Genomic DNA, 11,714 nt, shown 5'->3' on the forward strand with positions numbered 1-11,714 from the left:
GAGCCAGCGGGGTGCGGAGCTCCGCCGGCGCTGCCCGGCCCTGCCCTGTCGTGCCCTGCCGCCGGCGGCGCCGGGGCGGTGCGGTGCTGACAGGTGTCCACCTCCCCTTCCCGCACCGTCCCGGCAGCTGTAGGACAGCACGGGGGGTCGGCCCTGCCCGTCCCGAGAGGAGGAACGGGCAGCCTGCCCCGGTCCTGAATAATGTGGCTGAACAGGCACTGTGAGTAGCAGCCTCGGCTGAGTGAGGAGCGGGGGGCGCGGAGGGCGGCGGGGCCGCCGTCCGGTGCTCTCGGCCAGGCGGCTGGCGGCGCGCTGGCAGTTTGCGCCCTCCTTGCGGCCTGTCGCAGCGGGGAAGGGGCGGGAGGGCTCTTACCGACGGCATTGCCCAAGGCGAGCAGGGGCTGAGCACCCGGCCCGGGGTGGAGGGGCCGGGGCCGGGCCTTGCCGCCCGCCCCCGGCCAACGTGTGCAAATGGATGGATGCCCGGCTTTATAGGTTGGAAGCATTGAGGCTTGAGTCTTAAACCGAGTCTTCCTCCCCCTCGTTAGAGGTCTGCCGCGTACGGGTCGGCCTGTGTCAGCCGAGGGTGGCACCGTGGGCGTTTTAAGTCACCTGAGCACAAAAATATTACAATATTACGCTTACATGTAGCGCGCTAGTCGCTGCCGAGGGGCATGCGAGCACCTGAGAAAGAGACTGGGAGTTGCCTTGAGGTGAGACGGCGAATCGTCCTCTTTTCCTTCTGCTTGCTGGTTTATGCATCCTGCCGCTCCGTCAGCCGTACTGTCCGCAGGGTTTCCTCCTCCCTGCTCCTCTCTGCCCCCTTACCTGCCTGACACCTTGAGCACTGCCAGGGACCTCTGGCAGAGCACCTCTCCGTGGCAGGAGTGGAGGGGAGGAGGTTTGTGCCACCGGTTTGGGGGGGCCGAGCCCCACTGTGGAACATGGTGCCTCGATGCTGAGCTGAGTGACGGGCTGCGGAGACACAGCCTCTAAAAATCAGGAAAAACTCCATCTGTGGACAGCATATCTTAAGCTCTCTTAACTGTCTTAAGTTTGTGTGAGCGTGTGGCTTAGCGGCGGTTGTGTAGGGGCTTGTGCGTGGCTGTGCGGATACTCAGAAAAGGAGTTAAACCCGTGCGGGATATGTAACCTCAGTAAATCGAAGTGACCAGGGTGGACCCAGCAGATAGCTTCAGGCCTGCCCCCAAGTGCCTTCTGGATCCAAGAAAGCAAAATGAGAAGTTGGTCTACAGTAAAAATCTTTTCTGACAATTTCAAGAACTAAATACAAACGATGCGGGAGAGTTGGTAAACATATTCCTTAAACACATTTTAGAAACACTTAAGCAGCTGTCATTAAGTAAAATACAGAATATAATACTAGAAGTTAGACGTTTTGTACTTGCTCATTTACCCTTAGGCAAAATACTCTTGAGCCTGTTCTGCAGCAAGAATTGCTCCATAGTTGCAATGAAAACTAGTGCCAAATCATTGTAAAGTCAAACCTGCTAAGCCAACAACAGAAAAAGCAAAACAAAACTTGACTGATGGTCTCATAACCTTTACAATGCACCCCACCCCGCTGAAAGAATAGTCCCTGAAATCTTCAAATAAACTTGTTATACTTTTCATTTAATGCTTCCCAGGTTTTGTCTTTGAAGCTTGTGAGTTGGTCTCCTTTACATTTTAAATACATTTTGTGCATAAATCTAGTATTATTTTTATATTCAGAAAGTGAAAGGTGAGTAGGTTTCATTCTGCATGGTTTCTCCAGCTTCCTACTTTGCAAGTGTGAAGTTTGCCAGTGTTCACATTTGCATTCACTGCGTGAATTAAATGTTGGAACAACTTTCACCGTGATTTTAGTGCAGCTTTGCACCATTCCTAGTGGTTGGAGCGAGACAGATTTCCCTGAGGCTGAGGTAATTATTGGGAAATTTGTTGTATCTGAAGATTCATTATATTCTCAGTCTTAGTCCTTTGCTAAAAAATACAGTAAGTTTCTCCTACCGTGTTCCTCTTAGTCACACAAATGCACACACTTATGACTCCTAAATACAATGACACAGAACATGTTAAGAGCTCAATACAGTATCTCAAGAGGGTTTACTTTCCTCCCTTCCCCCCCTTTTTTTCTCCTTTTTTATTTTCCTCCTTGTTTCCCCTGTTTTTTTCCCTTTCCCTTTTTCCCCTTTCGCTTTTTTTCCCTTTCCCTGTTTTCCATGGTTTTCCCCAGTTTTCCTGGTTTTCTCCCTTTTCCCTTCTTCTCCTTTCTCCCTCTCTTTCTCTCTTTTCTCTGGTTTTGCTTTTCTCTACCCAGTTTTCCTGGGTTTGCCTTTTTTCCCCTTTTTTGCCTTTTTTTCTGATTCAGGAAATGAGAAACTGAGATTTGGGGTTTTTTTAACAGAAGAACCTTCCCTTCAGTATTCATAATGATCTGCATTCTTCCTCACAGTTTAAAGGGATGGACTACAGCTTTGCTTCAGTTAAGGATACCTTGGTCAGAGAGGGCCATTTGGCATATCTGTTGTTATGACAGAGAAGAAGCAGTGCAGGTGGTGGTACAGCTCAGTGTTTGCTTTGCCAATTTGCTTTTTCTATGGTGTTTTGTTAGGCTTTTTGGTTTTAAAACTAGGTAGAATGTAGGAATAGCCACATGCTTAAATACACAATAGGGAGTGGCTAGAGAAGTAATATCTTTACAGAGAGAAAAAAGATGTGGTGTTTATGGTGGATTGCAAGCAGAACCTGGGTCAATAAAATCTGCTCTTAAGAGAAAAATAAAACACCAACTTCCTTCTGGCATGAATAACCAGAATTAGAACCCCCAGAATGCGTGCATTGAACTAGGTATCCTTTCTGCAGTAAAAGACACAGATCAATTCAGCAGAATTCAGGGTGGTGGGACCTGCAAAACAACTTGAGGAGAACAAGTAACAATTCAGCCTTATTCTAGAGAAGGGCTAGGGCAGAAATCTTAGTATTTATAAAAGGCAGTTCTGAGAAGGAAAAGGAGGATCTTCTAGAGTGCAGACTTCCAAGGAAAATTTAGGCTAGGTATTACATAGTATTTTTCTAGCAGGTTGATGAAAGGAACATATTGGATATTTTGGCTGGGGCGGCTGGGGGGGCGGGGGGGCATTGGTTCTGTAGAACTTGATTTTCGGGACTAGGGAACAAAATATTTTTCCATTTTCACTTTAACAAACCATTATGTTCAAAGATATGGTTCCTTACAGATCAGGAAGTATCTCACAACATCAAAATGTCAGTGTTTCACAGTCGCAGTGCGATATTTCCTTGTTTATCATCGTAACTTGGGTGGTGCTATTCTTCTAGACCAGGGACACACGTTAGCTTTTCTGATGAGGAGGAAGAGGAGAGATAGCCAACACAGAATTGATTTCTGTTTCCTCATCATCAGGAAAATTGTGAATACTGTTGTTTTCATAGTGTATAGATGTGCTGCTAGTACAGTCTGTGGAGACTGTGATGTAACAGAGAGAGTGAAACACAATAATCATGTTTGAATGTGGTCAGAGCTCATTGTGTAAATGAAGTTATTTGGGCTGCTTTCAGTTATTTTTACCCAGTGTATCAAAAGGCGACAGATACTTTCTTGCCTAATCTCTGAAGGCTGTGTTTAACACAGTATACTGGAAATAAAATAATCTATCTGGGTTTATTTTATTTTATTTTATTTTATTTTATTTTATTTTATTTTATTTTTTCCCCTTGGCAGATCTTGTGAAATTAACAGGGCTTCTGTTCATGGTATTGGCTGCTTGGTACTTGGGATACATGTTTGCTGGCCTCATATCCAAAGAGACAATAACAGCCTCTTTTGCTACTCTTCAAGACATTGGAAAGAAACCAGTGTTGAGGGGTGCGTAATTGTATTTTTTTTCCTTATACTGTATCTAAACTTGTGCATTTACCTGGTAAATGATAGATGGCTTCCTAACTAATAAATTATTTGGTATGTGCTATTATAAGAGTTAAGTTGGCTGCATGAAGTTAATTGATTAGCGCAAGTTTGAACTATTTCTGAGATGCTGTCCTTGAAGAAACACAATGTCAGACTGTATTTGCTAGTATGCAAATATAACTAATTGAATAGTAATGTAAGGACACCTTACTTGTTGAATAGTAATGTGGGCACCTTGCTTGTTTGCTGGCATATAGACAGAAAGCTGCAGCTTTGGTTCTCGAACGTGTATTTCACAGTTATGGGAAACTGTTGAATCACAGGCCAGACTTTGTGATTAAATTCTCATTGCTTTTCCCCTCTAATCTTAATGTGTACATTATTCTCATTCTGTGACTATGTTATCATGTGAAAAAGGGCTTAAAATGAGAACAATAACTATTAACTTCAAGCTGTTGGTAGGAATCCTCCATCCCTCTAGCCCTTGTTTCCTGTTATATGAAATGGCCAAAATAATTATTCTAGATTTAAATCAGATCATACGATGTGGGGCATTTTTTTCCCTAGGTAAGCTTGCTTTTGGTCCCAGCAGCTGTTTGGAAGTCAGTGATAACTTAAAGCCCAGGGAAATCTGCGATAATGTTGCCGTGATACTGGAAAATGGGCAGGATTTGTTTCTATGTATTCATGTTTGAGCTCAGCATGTTGACATTAAGAGATTCTTTCCATGTAGAAATTGTTTATGCAGCATCCAGAAAAACATTTCCTCATCTTTGTTGTTGCAGCCCCAGTCCCAAAAAGGCAGAAGTGTGATCACTGGTCTCCCTGCTTACCTGGGAACTATGCCTATCGGATTCTTAGCGGCGGTGGCAAAGAAAGACTAGCTAAAATTTGTTTTGAGGATGAGCTGTGAGTACTAGTCTAACTTTAACTCTGAGCGAGTGCTTTGTAGTGTAAAGAAGGGCCTTGCATTTTGGTTCCAGAACAGCAAGTAATCCCCTACTAGGGGGACACTATTCTGGTGGTAAACCTCAGAATATATATGAGACAATATTTGACTCTCACACATACACATTTTTTATTTTTTTTTAATACTTAATCTCTGGTTATTTTCTTTGTTATTCTATATAAGAAGCGTTCAGTGTTAGTTTCAAGTGTGATTTTTAAATGATCCGGAGTGGCCAGTTTACAGCGTGTTGAATAGTCAACACCTTCTGAAAGTCAGGTTCTTTCATGGCTTTTTAAACTGGTAAATACAGCCCACTGAATACCATCACAAACCCACATTTTATCATGGGGGGGTGGGGGGCGGTTTCTGCTTCATTTTTTCTGGCTGCATCTGTAGAGAGTACTTTCCTGAGCTGTCTCATTTTGAGAGTCATTGTGCATCATTGAAGGAAAATGACGCATATAATGAGCAAGATTTTTAAGCCATAGCTCTTGTTTACTACAAAGTCAAGTTAAATTGTCCCTGCCCATGGCAGAGCAGTTGGAGCTGGATGATCTTTAAGGTCCCTTTCAACCCAAGCCATTCTGTGATGAACCTGAACTTCAGCAAGTGACTTAGCATTGGTAAATACAACTTTGTGTCAGAGTTTCTGGACAGATGCATTCTACTGATCCTGTATTTATTTCAATTCCAGGCTTATAAGCGAAGAGAAGGGTAATGTTGGAAGAGGTATAAACATTGCCATTGTGAATTGTAAGTAAGAGAAACAATGTTAGAGACATACTTTTGTCCCGCAATAATTTACAGTTATTAGGGGGGGGGGGTGTGTGTGTTGGTTTTTTGGAGTTGTTTTACTAGTTAATATGAAAGGAAAGGAAAAAATTGCAAATTTGATTCATGATAAATGTAAGAAAAATAAATCTGTCTTAAAAATACTCTTCTGGATAAATAAACGTTTTTATAATCAGCATAAGACGATAAAAATATGTATATATAAATGACATATGTGTATTTTATTAGATAAAAGAACCACTGCTTATGTATTGTAGCAAAAATATCCGTAATAATCAGCAGTAGGACTCAACTTTCAGGTTTGGTCCTTGATAAAAGTTATCTACTGCTTCACTGATAAGGGTTGAGCTGTTAACTGAGAGCTGTGGTTCTGCCCCAAGGTACAACCAAGGTACAAACTTCTTTTCCAGACTTGGTCCATGAACAGCAAGATAAACTCAAGGCTTGATTAATATTAAATTGTCGTTAAGTCTTTGCTTACAGTAGGAGCTACTGGAAAGCAGAAAGTGCAGTTTATTCCAGATCCAGAAGCACCATTTTAATTTAGATGCATAAGAATGATGATGAAGTGCGGTGTATTCATGGATCATGAGAAAAGTGAATGCCAAAATGCCTAAATGGTGTGGGAGAGGGGAAGAAAGAGAGTTCAGATGCACAGTCAAGTTGGTTGTTAACATAAACCACTTATGTGCCTTCTTTTTTTTTTAATTTTGTCTCGGTATTGCAAAGCAAGATCTTGACCTTGTCTGAATCTGCGTGGTTTTATTGAAGTCAGTGGGTTAAATTACCATAGGTAACAATCTGTTCCAAAATAATTTTTTTACCAGCTAACTACTGTGGCGTTTTTTTCCCAACAAGTAATCATAAAAACTTTACTGGTTATAATAGGTACACAGTTAAGAATGAGTTTTCAGCCTACAGCTGTAGAGTAAGAGGGCAAATACTTACTTTGAATGCATATGCAAGTTTATAGCTAATAGGAGTAGGGAGCCATGATTGTCGTTGCATATGACATTAGTGAGTATCAAATTTCACACATTTTTAAACAGCTCTTTCCTTCATCACACATCTAGAGACTTTAGCTACCCTTTCATCTCTGTCTGCAGGTAAAGCTGTCCATTATCTTGAACCAATTTGTAGTGAGACACATTTTCTACATGTACTCTAATTAGATCAGTCCAAGTAATGACTGTGCTCACTAATCTTCCTATGGCATCACACTTCTGTTTTAATCCATAACGATAGCTCTTTCTTCTCTGAATGAATATGGTCTTTTGTAAGAAGGAAGACAGAACTATTAAGCCCAAGTTAAAAACACAGATGGAGAGAGAAAGAATTTTGTGGATTTCTCCTGTCATCACTACAACCTTTCCCATTTTTTTCTGATTTCCACTTAGAAGAGCCCAGTTCTAGATGCTGTTTTACCACTGAAAGATTTTTGCCACCTTTTCCCCTCATCAGCATGATGAACCTGCCATTTAGAGTCCTATGTTCAGAAGAATTTGCCTTCATGATTTTGCCATATATGGATGAAAGATAAGCCAGAAGGGATTGCTGGGTCTTCTCACTAGCAATGAGCTGATGCAGTCTAAATGGAAAAGACCCTCTCACAGAGCTGGGATCCAAGCAGGGTCTTAGATAACAAAATTCAGTTAATGCAGTCGGCCTAGATTTAGAAACGTGAGAAATATTTGCAATTGGACATGTCTTGTTTCAACAAAGATAGCTGTCTAAACAGCATAATTAATGATGAATATTGACTAAAATGTTTTGAGGTTGCTAATTGTTTACACCTCCCATTTCTGCTATGGTAATGACAAGCGTTGCGTTTCTGCCCACCGAGATTCAAATGATAGGAAAGCTTGCACATCTGAAACACTGCACAGACTAGTATTAAGCTCATTCAGATAGTCTTAGGCTACTTTTCTTATTCATGGTCATCACCTAGTATAGTATAGTATAGTATAGTATAGTATAGTATAGTATAGTATAGTATAGTATAGTATAGTATAGTATATATAAATACAAAAACATGGAAGCACACAGTAAACCAAATTCCTCCTTTAAAATAATAGAGTAATAAAACCTGTTTAGTCACACGTGATAATTCAGAAACTACATGAAACAAAATATTCTCCCCAAACATTAAGCTTACATTATTCCATATTCCTTCCAATTAAAAAATGTAAACAAAAGAAAACTCGGAAGCCAAATAATACTCATAAATAAAGATGCCTATCTTTAGCTGAAAACACTATATATTCTGATGAAATTAATAATTTTTACTTGTATTTATACACCTTTTTTTTTAATTACAGATAAAACAGGAAAAGTTACATCAGTGAACTTTTTTGACATGTGGAAAGGAGGTAGGGAAAAGAGTGCAATAGAGTTTTTGTTACTGTTTCAGTTTTAAGAAAGGACTTGCATTTATGTAATTATCCTGCACTTTCAAATTACTGTGATTGCATTATTGACAGGCATCTGCTAGAAACAAGTAACTGTTGTCTTCATAAATTATGCTCTGGCCAGATCTGATGACAAATTTTGCCTGAAAAGTTGAATTTTTCCTGTTGATTGAGATGCTTGAGTGTCTCGGTTTTAATATATATTCTTGCTTTTTTTTTTTTAACTGTCTTCTTTTTTTCCCCTACATTATTTCAGTCTGGTAGGAGTAGCACTTAACCAGGTACCACAACCTGATAATTCACTCAGCAAAATTCCCTTCCCTGACATACTTTGTTCTATTTTAGTTGCAAAATCATCATAGGAAATATGCTAGTCTGTCTGTTAACATCCCTTCATGTAGCTAGAAGGGTGATCTTTAAGAACAGCTTTTAACATGCTTCCCAAACATTGAACAGTAACGGTTCCCTTACCTATTAGTAAGGAGAAACTGAATGCGATGAGGCACTGGAAGTTGAGTCTCTGACCACTTAAAATGCTTTTGTGCCCTTACGTACATGGACAGACCTCTCACTGAGACTAATCACGGGGCTACAGTTTTATATATGGTGTGTAGACTGTCATGTCTCCAGGGCTCCTGTTATATTCTTCTCTGTGTGTGTAAAACAAGACTCTTTTGGATATTTAGCAGTTTCAAAAGCGATAAGTAGCCTAGTGCTGCAAATAGGCTGACACCTAATGAAAGCGGGTGTACAGTGGGGTGCGTAACTCGGCTCTGCAGTTAGCGTGGTTGTAGGAAGCTCGCAGAACAGCAACAGCCACTCCTGGGGTATTCCAATGCTTGCCTGTGTAGTATTGCTTGAGGTAAATTTAAGAAACCATCTGTATACTTACCCAGAGCGTAAATGGCTTTTGTTCAGATACTACTGGGAACTGCAGATCAGTCCGTGCCCTCCTAGACTTCAGTGAGAGCTAGCAGCTTTCTGCACCTCCCTGGATTAGGCCCTCTGCCTGTAAACAGAAAAATTGCCTGATTAGGTCTGCTTTTGAATAGACAAAGCCAGAAAGTGCAAAAAAAAATTGAAAGGAGCTGCGTGTGATGGATAATTAGTTCTGTAATCGATTCAACAGAGCACTCTGGAGAGATGATAGCTTTCATTAAAAATGCGCCAGAAGGCTCCCTCCTTTTGATGACGACACACGATGATGGAAGCACCCGGTAAGCAAGTTAACCATGACAGGCTGGGGAAGAGCACTGAATAGCTTGAAAATCCCTAATGCATAATGGTGTAAAGGAATAGCAAATTTCACTCTGTGGTCAGGGTTGTTCTCTCATTTCCTGCCTAAAAGGTTTTGATTCCATGTCCATTCAGTACTTGCCCATCTCATGCTTGCTGATGCTTCCAAAGACGGACAGATAGTGTTGTATTTGTTTGAAAGCAACAGTTGTCCTTATAATGGGCACTGCTGTTACCTCTGGGTCAGAACCTTCTATTATAAAAAGTACCCACACCTCCCATTATAATGTCTCTCATTTGCATTCCTTCTTACATCTTAACCTGATTCTTTAAGTCCTTTCAGGTCTTGGAGGTGGGGCATGTATTTGAATTCATGATGAGGTAATAGTAAAGGGAAAGACTTAATCATTTGGTTGATAAACAGTTCATGTCCTTGTCCTTACTTAAGAAGGGTTGAAACCTGAAATAGTATTTTAGATGCATTTTTCTTCCCGCTGTGCTGTTACAAACAGGTTGTGTTAACATCAGGCATGTAGAGAGGAGGAAGAAAAAGAGCATTGTTCTCTCAGTTTAATGGCACGCTACCAAGACAGCTCTCAGGATTTTTTTTAAACTTCTCATTGTTGCTTCTGCTGACCTAATAATGTAAAGCACAAACCAGGTGTGTTCTTTCTCAGCTTTTTCATGCCCTGAATTTTTAATGCTTTTTTTTTTTCTCCCACTAAATTTCCCTAGGTTGAAAAATGACGCCAAAAAAATAGTACAGGAGCTGGGAAGTAAAGAAATATGGAATATGAAGTTCAGGTCAAGCTGGGCTTTTATAGCTGCCAAAGGCTTCAAGCTGCCAGATGATATACAAAAAGAAAAGGTCAGGTTCATTTTATTGTCACTTTGTATTTGTCTGTGTATCAGTTCCAGCCTTCAGGTGCAGATTTCATCAGTTAGCTGTAATAAACTGTAGTCAGTTCAGCAGGCCTCAGTGTTATGAAGCAAGTTCTCCAATGTATCATCATTCTCTGCTTTGAATCTGGGCTGTACAGTGCTGACTCCCACTGCACCAGCACTAAATCACCTGTAGACAAATTTCAGAAGGGACCAGTGACTCTAGAGAATATCTGTTTTGAAATGTCTGACCTGACATGCTGTACAGAGACTGCAGTTTTTTTCTGGGAGGACAAATCCCAAGGACTTACTAAAAATAAAGGCTGCTTTTGTATGAAAATGGGGCTGTCTCAAATTGACCGTGCAAATACAGCAATACTTGCATCACAGAACCTTCCTGTGTAACTTGCCCTCGGGCTTCAGGAGGACTGAAGATGCCATTTTTATATCAGGTTTCTATCTGCATCTGTGACCTTGTATTCGCTTTCTCTAAGCCCAGTAGCGCCCGTCTGTATGACAGAGGCCAGCAAAAATGAGAAAACCCACTGCAGAGGTCAGTTCCCTGGATGATACTGACTCCCTCCAAAGTCACGTGAAACTTTCATAGTTCTGGGTTTTTTGTTTTTCCCTGAATATTATTGCGATCTTCTTCACATTACAGTGCTTCTGCTAGAAAAAATGATATTCAATTTAGTATAGATTATGACAGCCATCTGGGAAATAAGCATTCTGTGGACGAGAGAAACTGGTGGAGTCTTTACCCATTATGTTGAGCAGGATGTGCAACGTGCTACTTAGCTTCCCCGTCCTACCACATCACCCCCTTGCACTGTATGAGGTTTTACAAACTAGTTTGTAAGCGGTGAACCAAATACTGATTTTATTTATTTTCTTTTTATTTTTTTAAACAGATAAACTACTCTGACAGGAAGCAAAACAGATATGGTGGCTGGCCAGCTGAAATCCAAATAGAAGGCTGTATCCCAAGAAACTTGATGTAAACAAATGCATACCTCATTAATAAAGATGATTCTATATTTATATATTTATGAACCTAGTAAATTGCCTTCAGAACCCAATAGGCATCTGAACAGTAATTGTGAAGTAAGTCATATGCACAGTTTTTAACCTTTCTTTCCTCTGTGAGGCTTTAATCTGAAAACGAATAAATATTTTGATGACAAGTGGCAATAAAATACTCTGGTTTGGAATTATGGTATTCAGGAAGGCAGTCCTGAAATGCCAGGATTTTTGAAAGTGATTTTTTTTTCCATTGTTATTAATAATTTTAGCATTTTGGGTTTGTTTGTTTCTTTGTTTCTTTTGGTTTAGCCTGTGTTTTCTTTTGGTTCCATTTAAAGACTACTGTACGAGCAGAACTTTGTCTAAATTGTAATATAAAATCACTAGCAATAAAGTTAAGTTATTTTCATGTTAGTGTTAAAGAATTTCACTAGATTTGGGGTTACTCTAGGCTTGCTTTTATTAACAACTCAGAATTGGGCCATCACCTCGG

The 11,714-nt window shown here is 40.5% G+C and overlaps 1 protein-coding gene across 1 annotated transcript; it reads left to right on the forward strand.

Moving 5' to 3' along the window:
* The first annotated feature begins 126 nt into the window (after positions 1-126).
* Positions 127-11,377, forward strand: FAM3B (FAM3 metabolism regulating signaling molecule B). Its single transcript, XM_084272347.1, has 8 exons — positions 127-220; positions 3,746-3,889; positions 4,717-4,840; positions 5,575-5,633; positions 7,991-8,041; positions 9,210-9,297; positions 10,052-10,184; positions 11,110-11,377. Exons 1-8 carry the CDS (start codon positions 202-204, stop codon positions 11,197-11,199), a joined length of 708 nt encoding a protein of 235 aa, XP_084128473.1. The 5' UTR covers positions 127-201; the 3' UTR covers positions 11,200-11,377.
* The last annotated feature ends 337 nt before the right edge of the window (positions 11,378-11,714 follow it).

This window comes from Gallinula chloropus (assembly GCF_964237585.1).
Source record: "Gallinula chloropus genome assembly, chromosome: 1".
Lineage (NCBI taxonomy): Eukaryota > Metazoa > Chordata > Aves > Gruiformes > Rallidae > Gallinula > Gallinula chloropus.

Bases quoted from the DNA above. Each gene is read 5' to 3' on its own strand.
- FAM3B (XM_084272347.1), top strand. The intron at 4,841-5,574 runs GTGAGTACTAGT...TTTCAATTCCAG, and splicing joins ATTTGTTTTGAGGATGAGCT to GCTTATAAGCGAAGAGAAGG. The intron at 10,185-11,109 runs GTCAGGTTCATT...TTTTTTAAACAG, and splicing joins ATGATATACAAAAAGAAAAG to ATAAACTACTCTGACAGGAA.